The sequence below is a fragment of the Myxocyprinus asiaticus genome, chromosome 36 (genome assembly GCF_019703515.2).
Source record: "Myxocyprinus asiaticus isolate MX2 ecotype Aquarium Trade chromosome 36, UBuf_Myxa_2, whole genome shotgun sequence".
Taxonomy (NCBI): Eukaryota; Metazoa; Chordata; class Actinopteri; order Cypriniformes; family Catostomidae; genus Myxocyprinus; species Myxocyprinus asiaticus.
This window is the reverse complement of record NC_059379.1, coordinates 14,156,677-14,182,048: the sequence shown is the minus strand read 5'-3', so window position 1 is coordinate 14,182,048 and position 25,372 is coordinate 14,156,677. Positions and strand designations below refer to the sequence as shown.

The 25,372-nt window shown below is 37.6% G+C and overlaps 1 protein-coding gene across 1 annotated transcript; it reads left to right on the top strand.

Moving 5' to 3' along the window:
- Window positions 1–1,974: 1,974 nt before the first annotated feature.
- Window positions 1,975–24,904, top strand: LOC127426887 (putative thiamine transporter SLC35F3). Its single transcript, XM_051673997.1, has 8 exons — window positions 1,975–2,078; window positions 11,832–12,046; window positions 17,784–18,120; window positions 20,197–20,416; window positions 21,050–21,175; window positions 21,351–21,543; window positions 21,649–21,738; window positions 23,384–24,904. The coding sequence occupies exons 1-8, from the start codon at window positions 2,032–2,034 to the stop codon at window positions 23,638–23,640; spliced, it is 1,485 nt and encodes a 494-aa protein (XP_051529957.1). The 5' UTR covers window positions 1,975–2,031; the 3' UTR covers window positions 23,641–24,904.
- The last annotated feature ends 468 nt before the right edge of the window (window positions 24,905–25,372 follow it).

Here is a 25,372-nt window from a genome sequence, read left to right as displayed (position 1 = left end):
TGGCTACTATTTTAGATGCACTGTATTAACCTAAAGGAAAATGTTCTTGCTCAGTGGTTGCTCTTTCATACCTCTGAAGACTTTAGGGAGGTCTAAATTAAGTTATGCTTCATTTAGTTTTCAACTTTGTCCAAGATATTTCTCCTAAAATTCCTTAGGAGATATAAAAATAGATACAAGTGAGACAGTTGTTGAAATACAGGAATATAGAGCTATACAATTACTGTGTGGTTTAGCTCAGATTATTTGGTATTGGATGTATTTGATGAGAACATGTCAATATTGAGTTCTTATTGAAATCACAAATCTGAGTACAGTCTGAGAAATTGTTGTGATCTCAAGTGAAATTCTAGAGGAGACAATTGCAAAATAATTAGGGTCTTTATCTCAGGAGAAAAAAAGCAAGATAATTTTGCATATGTTTCCATTTGATCTCTGTTCAATCTTATTTGCTATTTAGTAGAAACAACTGAAATATTAAATAGATCTCTTCTGTGATTTTTCTTTCCTATTTGAAAGTGTGATGTGTGGTACCAAAGCTAAATATAATTTGCCTTTTGAAGGACAGGGTTGGGAATAACAGAATACATGTAATGGGATTATGTATTTAAAATACAAAATATATGTAACTGTATTCCACTACAGTTACAGTTTAAATCATTGGTAATTAGAATACAGTTACATTCAAAAAGTATTTAGATTACTGAAGAGATTACTTTGCATTTTATTGTCATTTATTTCATTTAATATTTAGTCCTTTCAGATGGAAAACATTTATACAAAAAGATGATGCAATCCAAAGTGCATTTGAACAGCGGTGAAACACTTTCTTATGATGTGTTACATTCACACGAGTAAGTTTGAAGTAAGTTTGGAGCAGAAGAAATAGAAATAAACCTTGTGTAAATTGTCAGCTTTACGCTAAGCTAAAATGCTATTTCTAGCCATTTTACATGCACATTACCAGGCACGATCATATTTTTTTATCAAGAAAATTTACGTTGGATCATAATTGCTTTATTTTCTAGTAAGACCTTTGATATTAGGGCAAAAATCGTATTCTTGATAATATTTTTTTTTTTATTGTTTTCCTGTAAAAAATATCTAAAAATCCTTAAAACCAGATCAATTTGATTGATCTTGTTTTAGAAACAACACTGCATAAGATATTTAGGTTTTTCAGAGAATGTATTTTTAACATGTGTATTTTGTCTTACTGTACTGGCAGAGTTTTTATAGTCAAAACAAGTGAAAAAATCTACCAGTGCTGAAGAAGTAATCCAAAGTATTTAGAATACGTTACTGATCTTGAGTAATCTAATGAAATATGTTACAAATTACACTTTACAATATGTATTCTGTAATCTGTAGTGGAATACATTTCAAAAGTAACCCTCCCAACACTGTTGAACGATAAACATCCCTTTGAGTTTGCTGCAGACAAGGCTACTATGATGAGAACTACAAACTATTGAATGCAGCATTTGTTATTTATGAGTGCTTCTCCTTTTAACTTTGCCTTTGGTTTGTCCTTTGTAAATGCTAATAAACTCCACCAGAGAGCTTTGATAGTTCACACCCAAGAGTTTTCAATTAATCTTACTCTCCCTTGGCCTGTGTTAATCCTAGCCAGTCTGCCTCATTTGATGTCAGACCTCGCTACAGTGTGTGCCAAGCTCAATTTTGAGTTAAGCATATGCAGTGCAGACCTCATGGCTTCTCCCCACGGCATTCTCCATCGGAAAGTGTTGGGATGCTTATTGACGGCACTGTCAGAAGTTTTTGCTTGGCCAAGCACAGGTCTCCTGACTGAGGATTGTGCTGGGTGGAGACGGTTATTTTCGATCGATCGGTGCCAACCAGTTACAATGAGCTACCCCTCCTTCACCATGCACACACACACACACACACACACACACACACACACTGTGTCCCACACCCCCACTGCTAGCCATCTTTCAAAAACTGGCTGTGGCCAGTGTAGCCGTCACACTGCAGGGACAAGATCCCCACACATGATGTGCCGGCGCAATGCAGAATGAGAAGGAGAAAGACAGAGATAGTCTACAGAAAGACAGGTAAAAAAATTATTTGATCATTTTAATGACCATGGCACTGGATGCTTTCAGTTAGTTTTATTAAGACAGTTTTTTATTGCAGAGCATGTATCTTTTGATCTTTATTCTTGGCAAATTAAATTCTTGCTATATTTGAATTTTCTGCTTTGAAATCTCCATAGTTAAACAACTGGCAACAGCTTCACAGGGTTTATCACAACAACACTTTATTATTATTAATATTATAACTTGGTCATCTTTCTTTGTTAAACTTGCTGAAATGACTTAATGTTCTTAAACAGTAGCAATGGAAAAAGTGGTGTAATGTATAGTGGGAGAGTAAATCTGGTATAGTTATTAAAAAGATGTATTTATGAACTAACATACATGTATGATTATTATGAGCATGAATATAATTAGTCGTGTTTATTAAGGCAAACATCAGTTTAACTATTGTTCATACTTGCACAAACTCCTAATCTGATGTATTATATTTTGGCATGTAACTCACTCTGCACTGTTTGTGCTATAGGGACACGTGTGCTACCACTTTACTAAGCAATCAGGCTCACATTTTGCCTGGCAGATGATAAAATGGGAGAAAAGATTGCAAAGACAGATACTAAAGGATGAGCATGAGTTAAATCTAGGGAGTAGTTGGGTTAGGTTTAGGATTAAAGTTGGGGTGTAAAGAACCATCTAGCAACCACCCAGAACATCTTAGCAACTGCACTGCAATGCCCTGGCAACTAACCACAACACCCAAGCATCATGGCAGTGAGTTCTGCACATGCAAGCACATTTCACATTCTTTTTCTGAAATAAAAAAAAAAAAAAGACTTGTGCCAGTCTGCCTTATGGAATAACTTGCTTATGGAATACATAATTTAAAGAGCATGTATGAGCTATATGTGCATGGGATGGGTCTAAATCTATAGATCGGATAGTTAAACTATAGATCGCTTAGGTCTATTTGGATAGTGCCAGAGTAAAAGAGTCAGATTAAAGGTTGGATCAAAAAAGCCGTGCCTGAAATTCTTTCCTCTTGGGATGCCTACTCCCCTCCAATATCCACTTCCTTTCCCATCTACTCTTGGCCATTCATTCTTTTTCCCCTGCCATGCACTGCTGTCTCTGCTGAGCCAGACAGATGAGCTGTGCTTGGCTTCTGTCCTCGCTGCAATTTACCTGTCCAGCTGAGAAAGAGGTACAGTGAGGCAAGTTTAATGTTATATGTACCACAATGCAGCAATACAGCAAATGTTCACAAATGACTGTCTGATCAAGTAATGAAGCATCCAGTGATGAAGGTCCTTATGCTATGCTTGTCTATGCTGAACATAAGAGTGTGTATAATTACTTATAGACTTTTAATTTCTGCTTTTATTGCAGAAATATCCAATGTGTATTTCAAGGGGATTAATTTTGTACACCTTTTCATAGCTCTCCATAAGTATGATGCTATTAGCATGCATTAATATAAACAATATCACATTACCCTAATCGAAATGCATAATAATATAATTCAAGTTTCCATATCTTTTTGTTGGAAAAGTGTACATTTTAGTCAAGCATTGTAAAACAGACAAATGTAAATCTGAAAAGCTACTTCAAATATGACCATGTTTACTCTGACTTCAACACGTTTAACAAGATAACATAAAAAGGGAAGTGTCAAAACAGTTTCTACATTAATAAGTAAACATTCCATCCAATATATAATTAGAACAAACAATTTCCAGACACTAAAAGATGATATATTGTCATATTTAGGAGTTATAGAAGTTTTTCATCACTATAAAATGATAAATTGCAGGCTGTAATAAAGTTTTATGTATATAAAATGATTCAACCACGTATATGGGAGGAAGAAGACACAATAATTAGTAAATCGTACATTCTAGCAGCCCTCTCAGCAAAGTATATAGAGAGTGGCTTGTAAAATCATAACTTTGCATTTTCAGATGTTAGCACATGCATGGTGTGCGCACAGGCGGTCGTGTACAAAACTGCTGTGAACAGCTGTCCTCCACCTCAACGCACTAGATCCCCTTCTGTCTTTTTTCCACAACTCTTATTCTGAACAGTCACGATTCTTAAAATATTGAGTGTAAGTTTCTAACATTATTCTTTGTGTTATATTACCCTGTATTTAGTTTAAAAAAAGGAATCACCACAGCTGCGAGGGGGTTTCGATTACAGCTGCTGAGAGAGTGACTTTGGAGAGTTAGAGAGTGAATTTGGCACCTAATCCCATCTAACTGTCTTAATCCACCTCTCTCTGTTTTCTTTTTATTCTTCTTCTGGAAAGTCATTCAAATGTAATAGTGGACTTTTTCTTTGCTCTTGGAGCAAATAGGTAAGTGAAAATAATATTAGCTGTCATCTCCCATTTACCGCTGTCAAAGTTTAACCTGCAGTCGTTTACTTCCGCGTTCCAAAACCCGATCTATAGTTCCTAAAATGGGCTCATCGGAGTGCCAAATGAAACAACTTCTCTGTCCCAGAGTGAGTTACTGGATATATTTATTGCTGAAAAAACTACATAGGCTTCATAATATGCGCGTACGCCAGAACTAGTCACATTCTATGCATTGGTCTTGCAACTCTGACGCGACAAAACAAGAAACCCCTAATAAACAACGAGTGAAGCTGATTACACAGCAGTTTACACAGCACAAGCTCACACGCTGTTTGCGCGCTGGGCTCTGGACCGAATCTTGCATGCTTATAGTGTTGGGAGCTTCTTTTTTCTTGTCTTTTTGCATTGCGTCATGACTTGTGTCTCACGTTGCCTGTGTAGATGGAAGGTGTATTCCAATCGACCGTTAGGTCCTGCGAAGTGGACTTCACACGGTATTAAGCCATCTTAAGTGAGATTCCAATCTGCAGGGAACGTTTATGTTCAGTAGGAAGGGCACGGGGAGTAAGTGAACATCGATACATCACTTCACAGGAAGTGAAGAGGGATATTTACCACCAGTCATTGCGAACCAGTGGAGTACTAACGTAGTTTGTCTAAAATAAATGCTAAAATGAAATAAAAGGAGTTTGAGATGCTGTCATTTTTAATTAAGCTTAATTTACATCAGGTGTGCTTTCTGTGTGGTTGTGCTCAAGTGAAAGTGCACAAGATGCGACCGTTTAGGGGGGCGTGCAAGATGGCATCTGGTGAGGTCGTAGTTTTCAGTGGCTGAAAAACTTATTTGAATTACCACAATTTAAGTTGTGTTTGAATAAAAACCCAGTTGGCACGAATATTTTACTGTAGTCGAGAACAAAGTAGGTCAAAAATACTTTCCCAAAAATTTCGTATTTTAATTAGTGAAGTTTTGGCAATGCACGAGATGCGCGGGAGAGAGAAGAAACATGGCGCTCAGGAGAAGGAACCAATGAATGAGAAAAAAAAGGATTCAGTCAACTAAAATCCAATATCTCAACATTCATAAGTTCACACATGCTCAGAAGATGAAAATATAATGGAAGTTTCAACTTTGGGTCCTCCTGTCCCCAAAAAAGGTAAAACAGAACCGTCACTTACAGAAGTTCAAGACAATATTGTGAGGCAGCTGAGAGAAAATGAGAACAGATGGACTTTAAGAAATGATTAGACAGAACACGCTGACGATTGAAGGCTTGAAAAAACAACTTAATTTTTATTCAAAGAAGTTAATGATATCAAGACAGAGATAAAAGCTGAGCAAAAAAGAATCAGTGAACAAGAGAAGAGAATTACCGAGCTTGAGGACAAAGTAAACAACGCTGAAAGATATCAGAGAAGATGGAACCTAAGACTCTATGGATTACCTGAACAAGACAGCAAGGACCTCAAACAAAAAGTGATTGACATCTGTTCAGCTGTTCTCCCCGAGATGAAAGACACTCTGCACAGTGCTGTGGAGGTTGTTCACAGGCTTGGGAAAAGAGATGGCACCCAGCCAAGACCAACAATTTTGAGGTTTACCGTGAGATCCATAAAGGAGCTGCTGTGGACGAGAGCGAAGAAGAATGAATTTCTGCTCTAAAGGAAGCTACGTTTTGCAGAAGACCTTACAGTGAAGGATAAAGACACCCGGATGCAGCTGTGGCTGTAGGTGGAGGCAACGTGCAAAGATTTGAAGAAGGTGTTTTTTGTTGGAGCTCATGCGTTCATCAACGGAAAAGAGATAAGAGGAAAATGTTGAACTTAGACATCATACATGCAAGGACTTAGTTTCTGTTCAACTCCTTCTGGTTTTGGTGAGTTACTAGGAATTTTGTTGAGACGTTATAGTTTGGACGTGTTGTGGACGAGACGAGGACAGATGGTTGGAATATCTGAATATGGAAGTGTCAGAATGTCCAGCCTCCATTTATGGCTTTTTGGACATGAAACTGTGGAATGAAAATTCAGTTGCCTTCAATATATTCAAAGCTGGGAATTCATTTTGTTATTAATAATCTTTGTTAAGATGTCTTTATCAACATGTTTTTGAAAAGATATATATATATATATATATATATATATATATATATATATATATATATATATATTTTGTTAAGAGGTTTAAAGCAGATTTTTATTGTCTTCAAGAAACACGCAGTGCGCACAGATTTCAATTTCTGGAAGACTCATACGTTGCGTCCGAAATCATGTACTGTCACAGTATGTATTGTATTTAATGAGAAACGCACTTCTCGGCCAGTAAAACAGTACACTCTTTAGGCATGCGAGAGGCAGTATGAATAGAATTCAGACATGCATCCGGGAACGTACGCATGGTCCCGTGACCAGAATATATGACGTGACAACAACAACCATGAAAATAATCCACTCAAGTTTGGTTAAACAAGCGCCATTTAAGCACAATGAACAAAGTTCTTTGTGTATACAGCACTTACTGCTGAAAACAGCCTTCCGCCTCACAATTCTCAGCCATCTGTTTTAAATCCAGCGTCAGCACATGATGTCTCCTCAGCTCATGATGCATTGTGGGATAGGAAAGTGTTCAACCGATCCACACTTCGGATGCCCGCCTGAAGTAGTAGGTCATCCGGGCATTTCTCGCTTACTGAATTATGAATACTATGGATTCGGACATACTACTCCACTGGCATACCGTTTTTTGGCATACTATATAGTAGGGAAGTATGGATATTCAGACGCAGGGCCTGTAGGGGGATGACATTTGGTGTGCTAATGGTAGTACACAGTCAGCAGGTGTCGCTATATTAAAGGGAAATTTGAAAGGGAAAGTCGTTAGTACGAAAGCTCACAAATTTGGGAGATGGTTGATTTTAGTTATTAACATTAATAATGAGTGGTTTATTTTGGGAAATATTTATGCCACCAATAGCACTTTAAAGAACAAAGATCTTTTACAAGAATTTGAGGAGGAGATCAATCTCCTTTTAAATCAGTATATAAGTGCAAAAATTAATTTGGGAGGATATTGGAATTCAATTTATGATTCTCAGATGGATAGTTTACCCCCTTGATCGGCAAGTAATGTGAATAAGGTATTAAATAAATTATGTTTGGGTTTAGATATTATAGACATTTGGAGAATTAGAAATCCCGACAAAAAATTTATTTGCTTGGTGTTGCAGTGATATGTCCAAACAATCAAGAACAGACTTTTGGTTAATTTCAAGCATTTTGGAACAAAGAGTTTCAAAGGTTTCAGTAGAACCATCAGTTCTTATGGATCATAAAGTCTTTTTTTTTTTTGTTGTTTTTTTAGATATTAGTACACCTACACCTAATAGAACCAGAAGAAATAGCAACTATTAGAAATGTAATAACACTTTATTAAAGGATGATCAGTTCATGAGTGAAGCTAAATCCATTATATCAAATTGTTGGGCCAAAGCAAAAACCATTGGAATCATATGGTACACATTGGGACTTCATGAAATATAAAATCAGATTATTAGCGATTAAAAGAGGGAAAGAATTAGCTAAAGCTAAGTATCAGAAAGAAGAGGTTATTGTATAAAAAGAATTATAATAATTGCCATCTCTGGAAGAGTGACAACAAGTCCTGCAGAAAATGAGAAATTGCTAGAGCTGCAACTTAAATTAGATCAGATACATGAAGAAAAAGCAAAAGGGGCATTTGTCCATTCAAGACAAAAGTGTCTAGTAGCTAATAATTTTTTCAACTTAGAAAATAAATATGCTACATATAATTCTATAATGTGGCTCAAGATTAACGGGAACATATCTGAAGATCACAGAGAAGTCTCTACTTTTGTTGCAGCTTTTTATAAAACATTATACATTTTAAAAAAATGATGCAGCTGGTGACATTTCATCCTTTCTAAATTAACTTAAAGAAGATGCTAAGCAAATTGACATAGATTCTCAAAAAATTTGTGATTTACAGTTGTCTTTAATGGATATTGATTATGGGATTAGTAAATTGAAGGGTAACAAATCCCCCGGCACTGATGGTTTAGCCAGTGAGTTTTTTTAAAAGCCTTTTGGTGGGGTTTTTGAATTCCCATTGTCGGTATATAAAGAAGCCATAAGAAATGTTAAATTACCCATCTCTATGACTCAGAGCTTAATAACATTATTACCAAAACCTAACAAAGGTCTATTATTATTATTGGAGAATTGGCGACCAATAACATTGATCAACAGTGATGCAAAATTATTATCATTGATGTTTGCATCAAAAAAAATAAAAAAAAATGCCTTGGGGGGCCTGGGTAGCTCAGCGAGTAAAGACGCTGACAACCACCCCTGGAGTCGCAAGTTTGAATCCAGGGCATGCTGAGTTACTCCAGCCAGGTCTCCTAAGCAACCAAATTGGCCCGGTTGCTAGGGAGGGTAGAGTCACATGGGATGACCTCCTCATGGTCGCTATAATGTGGTTCTCGCTCTCGGTGGGGCACGTGGTAAGTTGTGCGTGGATGCCGCGGAGAATAACGTGAAGCCTCCACATGCACTAGGTCTCCACGGTAACACGCTCAACAAGCCACGTGATAAGATGCGTGGATTGACAGTCTCAGACGCAGAGGCAACTAAGATTCGTCCTCCGCCACCCGGATTGAGGCGAGTCACTACGCCACCACAAGGACATAGATTGCATTGGGAATTGTGCATTCCAAATTGGGGAGCAAAAAGGGGAGGAAAAAAAAAAAAAAGAAAATGCCTTGACCCAATTATAGATGACTTTCAATCTGAGTTTATGAGAGGAAGACATATTTTTAATAACATTAGATTAATTCTTGATATTGTTGATTACAGAGATTTTATTAAAGAAGAAAGTTTTATTTTATTTGTTGATTTCTATAAAGCGTTTGACACTGTGGATCACAAATTTTTATTTAAAACACTTGATTTCTTTGGGTTTGGGAAATACATTATATAAGCCATTCATACTTACAGTTCAATTAAACTCCCATTTGGCACTACTTCAAGGTTCCAGATAGATAAAGGAATTAAGCAAGATTGCCCAATTTGCCCTTTTTTGTTTTTACTGGTCACCCAAACAATGGCTCTTCATATTAAAAAGCAGCCCTTTAGAGGTATACAAATAGCAGATAAAGAAATAAAATGTTGCCAACTAGCAGACGACACTACCCTTTTTTTTTTTTGCAAGACTGCTCAGAGATTAAGAATGAACTAGAGAGTTTGAAAATATTCTCTTCGTATCAGGGTTGAATGTGAATGTTAAAAAATGTGAGTTATCCTCTATAAAAGATATACTCAATAATGTATTAGAAATTGAAGGTATCCCAGTAAAACATGTGGTAACATATTTGGCATAAAGATATGTAAGGACCAAACAGAGAAAGCTAGGTTGAACTATGGACCTACAATGGAAAAAATTAAGAAGAGATTTGATAGTTGGATGTTAAGGGATCTTTCTCTTAATGGGCACATATTGTTTTCCAAAAGTGAAGGTGTTTCCAGATTGGTATATGCTGCTGTGGTACTTGATGTTCCTCAAGAGGTAATTAAAGTGTGGACAAAATTATTTTCAATTTTATTTGGTGGAACAAACCCCATTATATAAAGAAGGATATATTATGCAATACTCGAGAACAAGGGGGTTTGGATGTGCTTGATTTTATGACATCAAATATTGAGTTTAAGGTTAAATGGATTAAGGATTATGTTAGTTGTAAGTATAAAATATGGTATATTTTGCCGAATCTCATATTTGAAATGGTTGGTGGTATTGATTTTCTACTGAAATGCAATTTTTGCATTGAAATCATCCCAGTTAAATTAGCACATTTTCATAGACAAGCCCTATTAGCTTGGCTACTTATATATAAACATCTTTTTTCTCCCCATTGATGCCTAATTTGGAACAAGAAAGATATCAAATACAAGAAAACATCTTTGTTTATTATAAAGTGGTTTGAAAATGGTTTAATCTTGGCAATACAACTATATAAGGATTAAGGTCAAATGTTCTTCTATTCAGATTTCCTTCAAACATATGGCATTCCAGTGACGGTTAATGACTATGCAATAGTTTTTGATGCAATTCAAAGCGGTCTCATGAGATTAATACAAGAAAATGGTGTCTATATGGTGTAAAATAGAAGTTTGAGTTTGAAACAAATTTACATAGTTGTAGCATTAAAGACAAATGTTATAATAACCGTTACATTAGGAGTTTGTGCACAGAAATTTCAATCCCTACTTCTAAAATGTTTTGGAATTCCAGATATGACTAAATTGATTGGAAAGCGGTATGGACTGTCACCTGAAAATATTGTATTACCAATAAAGTAAGGGAAGTTTCTTTTAAAATAATTCATCTTATATATCCTGTGAGCCATGTGCAACCAAAAATTAAGTCTGATATTGATGGAAAGTGTGTGTTTTTTAATGTCAGAAAAAACCTATGTCATTTGTTTTATGAATGTTTTTCTACAAAACATTTTTTGGATAGAATTGGAGTATTTCTTTTACAGAATAACAGACAGAAGAATGTATCTATGTAGTAAAGATATTTATTTAATTTTTGATCATGACACAAATTTCAAAGAAATGTATCTTATGAATGTACTTATTATTTATGGAAAATATTACATACACATGTAAATGGGCAAAATAAAACCCCAATTTTCTGTTTAAAACAGAAATGAAACTATTTTAAAATGCAAAGAATCACAAAACAAATAAGACTGAAGATTTGTGAAGCTTTGTCAGTTTCATTTTGGTATGTAGTGTATACCCTTATACTATAGTTTTGTTGCACTTATATGAACTATTGTATATTTGAATTTTCATTATCCAATGTGACGTATATGCTGTATGAAATAAACATTACACACATATTATAAAATAACTACATAACATTTATTTTTTTATATTAATAAGCAACAGTCATTAAACTTACGGGTTACAAATATAAATGTAAACAATATATATATATTATAACAATATATTTTTATAAGTATACACGTGGATGTATTATATAAATTTATATATATGGATGTAAGGTTATATATTGTAAATTTATATGTATTTACACCAGTATATTGTGTCATCTTACTTGAACCCCATGATCAACGCGACTCCAGCATTGTCTGTGTTTGATGACATAGCAGGGTATTCCAAATGAATGAATTTTGTCAAGTGAAGTGAACTTCAACAGATATCCCGTGCTCAGTGAGTAGGGAGCAGTGAACACTACATAGGGACCCTGCAGATTGGAATGCACCTGGAGTGTTTGTTTGACTTCAGGTTAGGTTTTCTTGTAAGACATTTCACAGAGATTCACAGTTCTCCCTCGAACATCTTTGTCTCTTCTTGAACTTTAGGGGAATAAGAAAGACTTCAGACATGAGCCCGCGCCGCCTGTCAGATATCAGTCCTCAACTCAGACAGCTGAATTCCCTCGTCATTGATGAAGATCTAAATGAAGAATTAAAGTCCTCGAGATCGGTAGAGTATCTCAACAACGCATCCATAGAAGAACGCATCCTGAGGATCACTGGTTACTATGGTTATGAGCCCTGGAGCCCATCTCTCAAAGGTATTACACTTAATTAATGCTTGTTTCTTAATCAAACTTGATGCCTTGATTATATGAAACAGAGCAGAATTATTAGAGATTTATATGAGTGTTTTATCAGTTAAGGGTAGAAAACTATAAGACTATTATATCAGTTATGGTATAGAACTATACAAGCATTATAATTCTAAAGAACAGTACAATGGGGCTAAAGGCACATTTGATTTGATTTTCACCCAATACACTATAATAGCTACAAAAACTATCACAGCAATTTCCTGAACACCTCTTTGTCACTGTGCACTGCAAATTTTTCCTGACTCATAAGATCATTATGTGTAGTGTCTAAAGGTTTATTTTGAGGCAGTTTGATGTAATACTTAATATTTTATTTAAATGTTTCACATTTATGCAACTAATGAAAAGCCCTGAAATTGTCACATTTATTTTGAGAAAAAATTTAGCCCTGTTGTACGTTACTACCTTGAAAAGGTAAAACATGGGTATATGGCACATTTTGTCAAAACTTAGTTATGAATGAAGGTCATTTAAAGTATAAAACTAAATTAAGGTTAAAAATTATACAGGATAAGCATTGTATAATTGCATTGCATTACTTGGCACTTGAAATAATCAGGTTGAGTCTTGTTCATTCCAAAAATGCAAAGATGGCTAAAAGATACAATTCTTTAATATTAGTTACTGCCAGCATGACAGGGTCTAACGGGGGCTTTTCACAAAGATGTTCCTTGTGCCACCATTTGCCCACCATAAAGATCCAAATGCCCCACACCCCATCCTCCAAAACTTGCATCTTGGTACCGGCCCTGACTGACAGGACAGTTTGTTCTTGGTTTTCATCTAGCTTTTCATCTATCGAGTTGTGGGTGTATGATAGATGTTTCAAATGCGAGAGCTAAACATCTTTGCTGAAGGTGGCGTAAACACGTTGATCAAAGACTTGTGCAGGATCCTCACACCCCTGAACCAATCTGGGCTCCTCCGCAACCTCATACACAATCTCTCTATAACAGTTCATTGTGGTCACACTTTTGAATACTAATGAAACAGTCAGAGAATACAAAGTCTATCACCAAGCACCGGCTTAGTCAGATAATTTATATATAAGAGACAATTTAGTTTCTCTGGGGTTAGTAAGTGTTTAGCCCATGGGACCCCTGATAAATCTATTGTGGTATTTGATTTAAACAACTGAGCACTCAGACAGCCATTCTACTATGCATGAGAAAGTAACTGAGCCAGAGCCCAGTTGTGCTTAGCCATCAGTTGCAGATGATGTCTCTTGCTATTCTCATTTCCATACTTCCACTGACTGCATCATAACGTGATGAAAACACAATTTGTGTGCACTCTCATGCACATTCATTATCCTTGTAAAACTGCACAGGGCACAGCAGAAGGGGATGAAAAGTTAATACACTGTTATGACATTGTTGTGCATTGGAGTTAACTCTACCCTCTCCTGTTTGTACTCACTGAACCTTACCACAACAGCTCCTTAAAATCCCAGTGATCTGCCTTGACATGTGTTGCAGCCTGCCAGAGCCACACACACACATACCCCCTTACTCCCATGCTGCTTCTTGTGCCAGAGTCAGCCAGGGAAACTGAGAAGCGATCTCAATACCGAGTCTGATCTCAGTTCAGGACACTCTGGGCTATCAGTAAAGGGTTAAACGTTCGACAACATGGCACCGACCGATCTCAGTGGAGTTTGTCTTTAGGAGAAATGGCAACAAAACTACATCTGGTTAGAAACTTCATTAAGTTTTACATTGAAACCTGTTTCAGTCAAAAGACTAGAGTTTCTAGTTTCATCTGATATGCCAGTTTGAAAATGTAATCAATTTATTGTGAAACGGCACGCTGTTAAACACAATGACCACGGACGTGGACTGTAGCACTTATTTTCCTTAGAAATCCTATAGTCATCCAAAAGCTGAAAAATGTTGCTTTCAGAGGCTTTATACGGAGTTAGGATGAGAATAAAAGTGCATTTCAAACTCTTCTGAGACAAGTGCAGACAGACAGCAACTGGAGGTTATGTTATTCACTAAATAGGGAGCAAGGAAGCATCCTATAGCTTTCCTATGCAGCTAAATTCATTCACTCCAACACGCAACATGGTTGGCAGACATGGTACAATGGTAATCAATACATAGATTTAGAATTTATGATGCTAAATTTTATTTCAACATGGTTGGCAGTGATTGGATAATGCTGGCCATTACTTTGAATCAGAATTAATTATGCTAATTTCTGACTGGTATAATGCTTCAGCACTGGCTATCCCTTGTTTGTTTGACAGTGTAAGAGAGAACATTGAGATTTTGTTGCCAAAGTAGAAAAAACATTGTAACATAACATTTAAATCAAGCCAGATCATTTTTATTTGAATAGTTTTTTATTTGTGCTTTTCCCAATATACATTGGTCCAAAGCAGCTTTACAGAAAATCTGCTGTAATGTTTGTAAAGTCTCAAAAACATGAATAACCAGCACTGCTGGAAACATAACAAACAATTTGATTTAAAAATCTGACTTTCAATAGCTTGGTATTATTTAAAATTCCACAAATTAGTCCTGCTGTCCCCATGTGAGGACATAAATTTTTTGGAAAACGATTCGCTCTTGAAATTATTTTATTTTATTTATTTATTTATTTTTGCATGTTTAATAGGGGCTACTATTGTAGTTACAAATAAAATTGGAAATGGAAAATGCAGTTGCGCTTGGGTCTCAAAAGGATATATAATTTTTTTTTAATCACAATACACCAAACATAAAAAATGAAGAACACTTAAGGGGGTCGCACACCGGACACGTCTGGCGGACAGAATGGCATGTTAAAAAATTTGAAAGAATTGCTTTCTGTGAATGTACGCACATTGCCACCGCCACTCGCCATCTGTCGGTGGCACACACCTACAACTCCGCAGGCTGCTCAAATTTCTGCCATGCCATGGAGTGCAACTCTAATATTTTCCATTAAGTTCGACCCAAATCATTATCAATGGACATATATTATTTACTCTAGCCTTGTTTTTTTTTTTTTTTATCCCCTTTTCTCCCACTTTGTAATGCCCAATTCCCACTACTTAGTAGGTCCTCGTGGTGGCGCGGTTACTCACCTCAAACTGGGTGGCAGAGGACAAGTCTCAGTTGCCTCCACTGCTGAGATAGTCAATCCGCGCATCTTATCATGTGGCTCATTGTGCATGACACCGCGGAGACTCCCAGCATGTGGAGGCTCATGCTACTCTCCGCGACCCACGCACAACTTACCACGTGCCCCATTGAGAGCGAGAACCACTAATCACGACCAAGAGGAGGTTACCCCATGTGACTCTACACTCCGTAGCATCCGGGCCAATTTGGTTTCTTAGGAGACTTTGCTGGAGTCATTCAGCACACCCTGGATTCAAACTTGTGACTCCAGGGGTGGTAGTCAGCATCAGTACTCGCTGAGCTACCTAGGCCCCCCGCCTTGGTCATTCTTTAAGAAGATAAAAACGTTAGTAACCTTTGTGTGTACTGTCTGCCACGTGAACCGTATCGACTTGCCCTGTGTTTGATACCTGCGCTGTGTCCTAGACGCGGCTTGACGCTTCTTGTCCGGTGTGCGACCACATTTACTCATGCTGTACATACCAAATAAAATGCATAAAATAGCTGCATTAAAAACAAGAATAAACTCCAGCCACTTGCTTTGCATCGAACTCCGGAATTCCATTCAGAAGTGATGATCCATTTGCCTTATTCCCATCGAAGACAATTACCCTCCACTGTGAGAGCTTCAGAGAGCTTAAAGGTGATAACATTTGGAACTCACTTTTTAAATGATTCTTATTGAAAAATCAGTTTGAAATTATCCAAGAGCATGGATTGTGCTCCCTTCAAAGTGCCCTGCAAAGGCATCATCAGCGCTTGTTAGAACACTGACAGACATGCTGACCAAATGTAGGGGGAGGGTGCGTTCTCCTTTTAGAACGCATTTGATTGGACAAAGTTTCTCAGCCGCTTTGTGACGTCAAGAATTTTCCTGGATCTTTTTAGCCCAGAAAGAGACTGCAAATTTTAAGTGCTTATATCTGCTGAAAGCGATTTATTAATTAATTTAATTAATTATTTAACTTAATTGTGAGAGATGTTTCCTCCAGTTACAGTTTGTCAAATATGTGATGTAAAAAACTAAGTTTGACAATGCTTTTTCACATCACACAACAACGATGGAGAGATGCTCAGACAGATGTGCATGGGAGCCTGTCTGAAAATGGCAAATAAAAGCTGAAATAATACTCAGTAATCTTTCTGTGCTGGTCAGAGATGGCTCAGAGCCACAACATACACCAAACTGGTCGTTTAAAGAGAAAACATTCTCAATTTTCTAAATTTTTATGGGGGTGAAATAAGCTGCATCAGTGGAAAAGCTGCTAAATATTTTATGAAATAGAGAATGGTAATAAGAGTTTAAAGTCTATTATTTTTATGTTCCTTTAATGTGAAAAGAATCAAGTTAATTGTACTGCCTTATAAATACATGTACTTCCCACACACAAAAAAAGGTGGATTCGCTGTCTGTTATACAATCTAGTAGAACTCTAGTGACATTATAGCAGTGCTGTCCCTGCTACATAAGGGCTTCCCTTTTTGGTTATACATAATAAAATCTTCAGCAGATGCTTTCATTTTCAAGGTGACTTACAGTACACTTATTACAGGGAATGTTCTCCTAGTTCCCTTACTACAGGGCACAATGGTAATAGGGGAACTCAGCAAATCTTCAGTTCATGGATTGCCCCTATATAGGTTTGAACCTTGGTCCTTTGGGTTTAAAGCCAAATCTTTAACCACTGCACCATTACAACCTAATTGATGTGCGGGTCAACGTGAGCAACACCGAGCTGGGAACAAATTAGCTCTCGCAGACTGTGGTCTGTGGTGTAACTGTAATAGAATAATCAGTCTCTTGCTCTATTGGCGGACTGCTTCTCAGGGACAGTCTGTCTGCCTCCCTGCCCTTAGTTCACTGACAGCTTTGTCCTAGATACATGCGCGGTTATTGCAATAAGATAAATGTTTCAGAGACTAACTTAGTATGAAAATGTTTTCTACAATTATTAAAAATCTAGAGGGAGAAATTTGTTTCACATATTCAGTACCACGGACAGCACTACACCACTTTTGCTGTCAGAATGCAAGTATACAGTATATTATTTTACAATTTTACAATATGTTTACAATATTATAAAGGTACTTTGTGTAAGTTGTTCCTTCTAAGGTTAAGACTTAGAAAAGGTACTGCAATTCAGCTTTGTCAGCATCATATTTGTCAGGCAAATTCTTCCTGCTGTACTACATGGCATTTTATGCAGAAACAATGGCAAAAAGTGGTGGTAGTTACATAATTTTCATATTACATAACCATTTTTAAAGGAAAAGTCATTTCTGCACCACTACTGCCACAAAAACGTAATTGCAATCTGTTTGTTTAAGTGGCTCGAACGTGACACAACATGACAACATTAGCTCAACCAATGGCATGACATTGGCTCAACCAATGAAGCCTGACTACCTGTTTGCCCAAACAATGCAAGGACAGGGAGAGTGTTCAAAAACTGTTTGAAAGCAGTCATTATTTTTGCAATTGTGTTTGGTACCACAAGTATACTTACACCTCTTGTTTGATACAGACACACACAAACAATTCACATGACCTTTGTTGTCTATATCTGCAGAGGAGGACCAATCTAGCATAGAGAGGGTGGAAGTGAAGGTAGATGGCCATGCTGCTTCAGGAACAGTTCAATCTGATCATCAGGAGAGACTGCAATCCTGTTTGCGTATGACCGCAGTCCATCTGCGCAGAGCAATATGGGGTGTCGCAGTGGTGATCTGCATCTGTTTGTCTTGGTCAGGCTGCACTCAGTTGGCCAAAATAACAGTCAGACGCTTGAATGTTACATTCACCCTCACTTGGTTCTCCACATCCTGGAACTGTGTCACCTTTCCTCTGTACTACCTGGGTCACCTGTGTTGTAGCAAGGACAGACACAGCCCAAGACAATGCTTCAGGTGAGAAGTGTTGTGTTTCATTTCATGCATGATATGAGGAGAAGGAGATGTTATTGCTTTTGTGACCTACAGAACTTTTCACTATGTTCCTAAATGAGAAGTCCTTGCAAAAGTGCTGCACTGTGTGAAAGTTTGGATTTAAGCAGACATACTCCAATTTAGATTGCAGAACCTAGTGAATGTTGACTTTGTAGTTCTGTTGGGCTGAGCTGCTCAGATAAATTTGACCCTAGCATAATTTTCTTTACAATGTCCAATGGCAATATTATCAGTTCAGCAAAAGATATTTAATGTTTTTTTGTACTAGGTAGCACTTTTGAAAGAATTTAAATGAATACAATAAAAGTTTTTCAGGTTTGTATCCAACTTGGATAGCTGATTTTATGAAGTTCTGCAACATGAACGCCACTGGACTGTCTCGGTGCTCTGTTCTCGTTTTGATGGTGTGAAAAAAAGCCAGGCCAGTGTTAAATTAAGAGAGAATACAAACCCTAAAATTATTCTTGGAGAACGGGTGCCTTTGTCACAGGGTTCTCATGGAAACTTGAAAATATCAGGGAATTTTATAAAAGGGATTTCCAGGCCTGGAAAAGTCATAGAAATTTCTACACAGAATATACACTGATCAGCCACAACATTTTGTGATGGCTACAAAACCAGTTGTGATGGCTACACATCTGGGTCAGAGCATCTCCAAAATGGCAGGTCTTGTGGGGTATTCCCGGTATGTAGTGGTTAGTACCTACCAAAAGTGGTCAACTGGAAGGAAGGAAGGACAACCGGTTAACCGATGACAGGGTCATGGGCGCCCAAGGCTCATTGATGTGCGTGGGGAGCGAAGGCTAGCCTGTCTGGTCCGATCCCACAGAAGAGCTACTGTAGCACAAATTGCAGAAAAACTTAATGCTGGCCATGATAGAAAGGTGTCAGAACACACAGTGCATCGCAGCTTGATGCATATGGGGCTGCGCAGCTGCAGACTGGTCAGAGTGCCCATGCTGACCCCTATCCACTGCCGAAAGCGCCTACAATGGGCATGTGAGCGTCAGAACTGGACCATGGAGCAATGGAAGAAGGTGTCCTGGTCTGATGAATCACGTTTTCTTTTAGATCATGTGGACGGCCGGATGCGTGTGCGTCGTTTACCTGTGGAAGAGATGACTGCAGGATGCACCATAGGAAGAAGGCAGGCCGGCGGAGGCAGTGTGATGATCTGGGCAATGTACTGCTGGAAAACCTTGGGTCCTGGCATTCATGTGGATATTACTTTGACACGTACCACCTACCTAAAGATTGTTGCAGACCACGTACACCCCTTCATGGCAACAGTATTCCCTGATGGCAGTGGCCTCTCTCAGCAGGACAATGCACACTGCAAAAATTGTTCAAGAATGGTTTGAGGAACATGAGAAAAAGTTCAGTGTGTTGACTCTGCCTCCAAATTCCCCAATCTTAATCTGACTGAGCATCTATGGGATGTAATGGACCAACAAGTCCGATTCATTGAGGCCCCACCTCGCAACTTACAAGACTTGGAGGGTCTGCTGCGAACGTCTTGGTGTCAGATAACATAGGACACCTTCAGAGGTCTTGTGGAGTCCACGCCTCGACGGGTCAGAGCTGTTTTGGTGGCACAAGGGAGACCTACATGATATTAGGCAGGTGGTTTTAATGTAGTGGCTGATCGGTGTACATATTTCTAGTTCTGCTCTGAAATGTTTAATGGTTTGTATATGTTCTTGCTGTCAACCATCCCCATTGAAATCAATGGATTTGCAGTATTCTCTGATGTAGCATAAACTCAATTTTTTCGGTACACTTTGACTTAAATTCAAGTGTGTCACATTCATTATAAATGGCCAGTACATGCTTTTTCCACTTTTTGTCATTTTTGTGTAGCGTTTCCTAGACTTTCTGGGGGATAATCAGTGATCCATGCCTTATTTTGTCCCCACAAATTTTTCCAATCATTTCTATGCCCCAACTTAGACTAGTTACAAATGTTACATGAAAGTGTGTACTGAACTGAATACATTGTTAGGATACATTATTTGTATATGATTGGATTCACAATAGAGAGTGTTGTCAGTTCTTGGGAGATGATGGACTGTCACTGAGGATGCTGCTCTCTCGGGTGGCCCCTTTTGGGGTGCTGTGGACTCTCACCAGCTATCTGTATCTGCAAGGCCTTCGCAGAATCCCTGCCACAGATGCCTGTGCCCTCTTCTGCTGTAGTCGTGCTTTTATCTTCCTAATATCCTGGATTATACTGCGGGATCGCTTCATGGGAGTGCGGGTAAGACTACATATACACTATATATACACACTGTATATTGCTACATAAAATGCTTTTATTGTGGTTATTACAGTGCATGGAAGGAAGCACTGAATTGATATTCCTCAAACATACTGGTTAGCAGATTTTTAATACCCTTACTTCAAGTGTTAAAACCTTTTAAATTAATTCAGCTTGAAATCCTTATCGTATAGACTCAAACTTTGTTTTGTAAATAATTTCAGCCTTAGGTTTGCTAGCCTTTTTGCTTTTTGAAAAGCGTATTGTGTATTGAAATACTGTACTGTGTTTGGTCTTTCTTACATAGCCTATATTCAACCATTTACCATAAACTGCACAGTGACTTGATGTGTATTTGATGTGTATAGCCGACTACAAAAAAAACAAAAAAACAACAACAACAAGACGCACACTGAGTGTCATGATAATGGAACAACTACATTGATGCAACATTTCAATTACACATCCACAAGTTCAATTACAACCAAAGTCTAAAACTTAAACTCACACAAATCTTTAACACTATTATTTTACTGTCTTGCAAGATGCATATCTAGTTTGTTTTGTTGGGTGTGTGTTTTTTTTAAAATATATTTTGTAAAAAGAGTTTTCCTATATTTTATCTAATCACAGATTGTGGCAGCTATTTTAGCCATTGGAGGCATTGTTATGATGACATATGCAGATGGTTTCCACAGCCACTCTGTGATTGGCATCTCCCTTGTGGTTGGGTCTGCATCAACTGCAGCTATGTACAAAGTAAGAGAAGATTAGAAGCTTGCTGATACTAGTATACCAACAAGCACATCTTAGACAGTCATACACCACTGACTTGGCCTTCTATTCCTAAAGAGATATTTCAAATTAGCATTTAATAATTTCATGTCCTATTTGGCTGTACAGCACTGTATAAGTTGTACATCTTTTTCATTAGGTTTTGTTCAAGCATGTTCTGGGAAGTGCAAAGCTTGGTGAAGCAGCAGTATATCTTACTGTCCTTGGTGGAGCTAATTTGGTCTTCATTAGTGCTGTTCCTCTGATCCTGCTTCTCACAGGGGCTGAGGACTTTGTTTCACCTGGAGATTTGCCATGGCTAAGTATATGTGGCATGTCTGCTCTTCTTCTGGGTAAGATGATCGACACACAAATACATCCAAACTCCTCAACATGTACACAGAAATCAGCATTAACTCCTTTAACTAATATCTTTACTTTTCCTCTTGTTGCCCAAGTGTTCAACTTCCTGTTGAATTTTGGTGTTTTGATAACTCTTCCTACTCTGATTTCTCTGGGTTTTGTCCTCAGTGTGCCTGTAAATGCTGGTAAGTCATACTTGCACCATTTGTTGTTTTTAAAACCATAACAAAAAAAAAACAAAACAAAAAAAAAAAAAAGCATCTATTTTGAACATTATTCATATGGTACTGATTACCAGTACATTAGTATCTTGATTATTGATCAAGACAAATTTTGATTTTCACTGTTACAATAGACTACAAAACTGAAAAATAAAATAAAATAAAGGTTAATGTATAGACCTTATTTACAGCAGCGCCATCTTTGATTTTTATTAGGATTGAAAACGAGGCAGTGTGGGATAAATGTACAGTCTCTTCAATGGACTGGTACTGCAGTTTAAAGTGTTTCTGGGTCAGTCCACGGACAAAACATTGAAAAAATATCTTTCTAAGAACATTCAGTAGATAAAAAATTCAGATGTGACCAAGGAGCTTTTACAGCTTCATACTGTGCTTGGCATTGAAGAGATGGTAAGTATATCCCTCACAGCCTCACTGTCATTCCCATTAAAAATCAAAGATGGCGCTACCGGATTTTAAAGGATTTTTTGTATTACGCTGTTAAACATGTCCAGAGGTAATCACCTACGGCTGTGTCTCGTTTAGAAGGCTGCATCCTCCGGAGGTCGCATTTGTCGGCTGCATACGTCATCGAGGCTGTCTCGTTTCAGAAAAGCGAGTAGGACACTTCGAATGCAGCCTTCGAATACGACCTGCTTTCACAGGAATTTGGAGGGTGCATGAGGTGTATCCTTCGTGGGCACTCACAACCCACAATTCTTTGCTTCAACTGAAATGTCTAAAAAAATAACACCAATTTGCCCAAAAATATGATGTTCAAACACAAGTAATGTTAATTCCCAAGTTGAAGTACCTCAGTAGATGGGTGCAGAGTACATAATATGCATAATTATATTAATATATAATTAAAATAAAGTATTAGACTAAAAGTACACCTGTAAAATCTATTTTCTTTCCTCTTTACATCATTATAACTCTCCTAAAATGTACCTCATACATTCCCTTCCAGAGGGACTTTGTTCCCTTCTCACTCAAAGAGCTCGCGCTTGTTAAAGAGTGGCGTGCTGTCATAGCAACCATGTTACCTTCGGTTTCCGTTTCCGTTTGTCCGACGCAGGCCGTCTCGTTTAAATGAGGCTTGTTTAAAGGAGGACGCTCGGAATACTGCAGCCTTCAAAGGACGCGTCCTACCTAGCACGCAGCCTTCCAAACGAGCCTGTGTTAGGGTGCGACCCCCTGCTTCTACTATTTTCTCGCAAAACATTTTTCTAAAAATCCTAAATGATCAAAAATCCCCAAAATGTATGTGAAACATCACAATATATGCACACAAATTTAATAATAATAATAATAAAAACCAGAGAATGTTTTCATAAAAATCTGATACACAGTTGTGAAACTTGAAAGAGATGCATTTGTAAAATAAACCTCTTCCTTCTGTCAGGAAATAGCAGCATTGTTTCTTTAAAATGTGCATAAAAGAACATATTAGTGTTCATCTCTAATAACTTGCTATTTTTGGAATTGTTGCTATTTTCAAAACAAATGGCATTTAAAATGGTGGTGCATGTTTTGTCACATTTCTCAAGAATTAGTGATTTATCATTTAGAAATGCCTAAGTGACCCTGAAAACCTTCTGAACTCCAGTCATAGATCGCTACATGTGTGAGATTCAGCTCAACAGTATCCGTGTTATAGCGGCGTCTATCATTTGCCTGGGCTTCCTTTTGCTCCTGCTGCCTGAGGATAGGGTCCAGTGCCTGCCTCAGTTGCGGTCCGTGCTGCACAGCCGGGAAGAGCCACAAGAGTGCGCCAGAGACAAACACTCAGAGACTCTTCACTTCAGGTCAAGAGAAGCCAGGATAAGCAACTCCAAAACGACCGGTACCCCCAGTATAAACTGACTTGGTGTCATATTCGTGCCATGGGCTCATTATTTGCACAATATTAGTTTCAGATTAGTTGTGGTGCAGTTTAGAAGAACTGCACATCAAAATGGAATGGCAGCAACTGCTAAGAGAGATGAGAAGACACAAAGTCCTCACAAGTTGATACAGTTGCATATAGGAGGGTGCTTTAGTTATCATATTTTATGATCCAAAGGAATATTGCACAATTCTATGCACTGCTTTTGAATTTGAATTAAATTGCTTTAAATGGAATGCAAAAATAATCAAAAAATTTGATTCTGCCATTGCTTTCCCTCATGTTGTTCCAAGCCCGTATCACTTTTTTTTTCTCATTCTGTGCAATACAAAAGGAGATGTTAGACAGAATGTTAGCCTCCTTACCATTTATTGTATGGAAGGGAAAACAAAATGCAATGAAAGTGAGTGGTGACTGGGGCTAACATTCTGCCTAAAATCTCCTTTTGTGTTCCATGGAATAAAGAAAGTATAACGGACTTGGAACAACTCACATGAGGGTGAGTGAATGATGACAGATTTTTTTTTTTTTTTTTTGGATGAACTATCACTTTACGTGTCACTACACTGTTACAGGTCTAAATGTTTGGAAACTGAACGAATGAGTGGGTAAGAGCAATTTTATCACCTGTCACAATATATGCTCTAACAGTTACAGTATATCTCATGTAGATTTGTATAATCAATTGTTGCTTCATGTGTTGAATGAAGTGCCTTTTTACTCTATATTGCCAGTTTCTCCAATGCTGATGCATTGTCACACTCTTCAACATACTATTCCTGATACAGTATGTGCTATAATCTCAAACTTGTTCTATACTCTGTGTATGTATTTGACTGTTATGGCCTCTCATGTAATCTGTAAGAAAGACGATACCCATGGATTCTTGTGATTAACTTTACAATATATCTCTATCAGTGGAAATACTTCTAATATTCCTGTGGAATTAAGGCTTAATGTAAACCTTTGTAAGGAAGATTTTTTTGTTACGTCTCAACAGCAATAATAAAGAATGAATACATACTTTGCAAGTTGTAAAATTACTGAAGATATTCATAAATGTTGTTTGGTTTTATCTGAAATGAATCAAGTTTTATTAAATCTATCAACAGTCTAGCATGCTTTTTCACTTAAATATATATATATATTCACCGATCAGCCACAATATTAAAACCACCTGCCTAATATTGTGTAGGTCCCCCTCATGCCACCACAAGATGCTCTTCTCACCACAATTGCACAGAGCGGTTATCTGAGTTGCCGTAGACTTTGTCAGTTTGAACCAGTCTGGTCATTCTCTGCTGACCTCTCTCATCAACAAGGCATTTCCGTCCAGAGAACTGCTGCTCACTGGATGTTTTTTGTTTTTGGCACCATTCTGAGTAAATTCTAGAGACAGTTGTGTGTGAAAATGCGAAAATCCTCCATGCGATTATTTAATCAGCCAATCGTGTGGCAGCTGTGCAGTGCTTATGCATATGAATGTTCATACAGATATGGGTCAGGAACTTCAGTTAATGTGCACATCAACCATCAGAATGGGGAAAAATGTGATGCCAGATGGGCTGGTTTGAGTATTTCTGTAACTGCTGATCTCCTGGGATTTTCACACATAACAGTCTCTAGAATTTACTCTGAATGGTGCCAAAAAACAAAAAACATCCAGTGAGCGGCATTTCTGGAGATGGAAATGCATTGTTGATGAGAGAG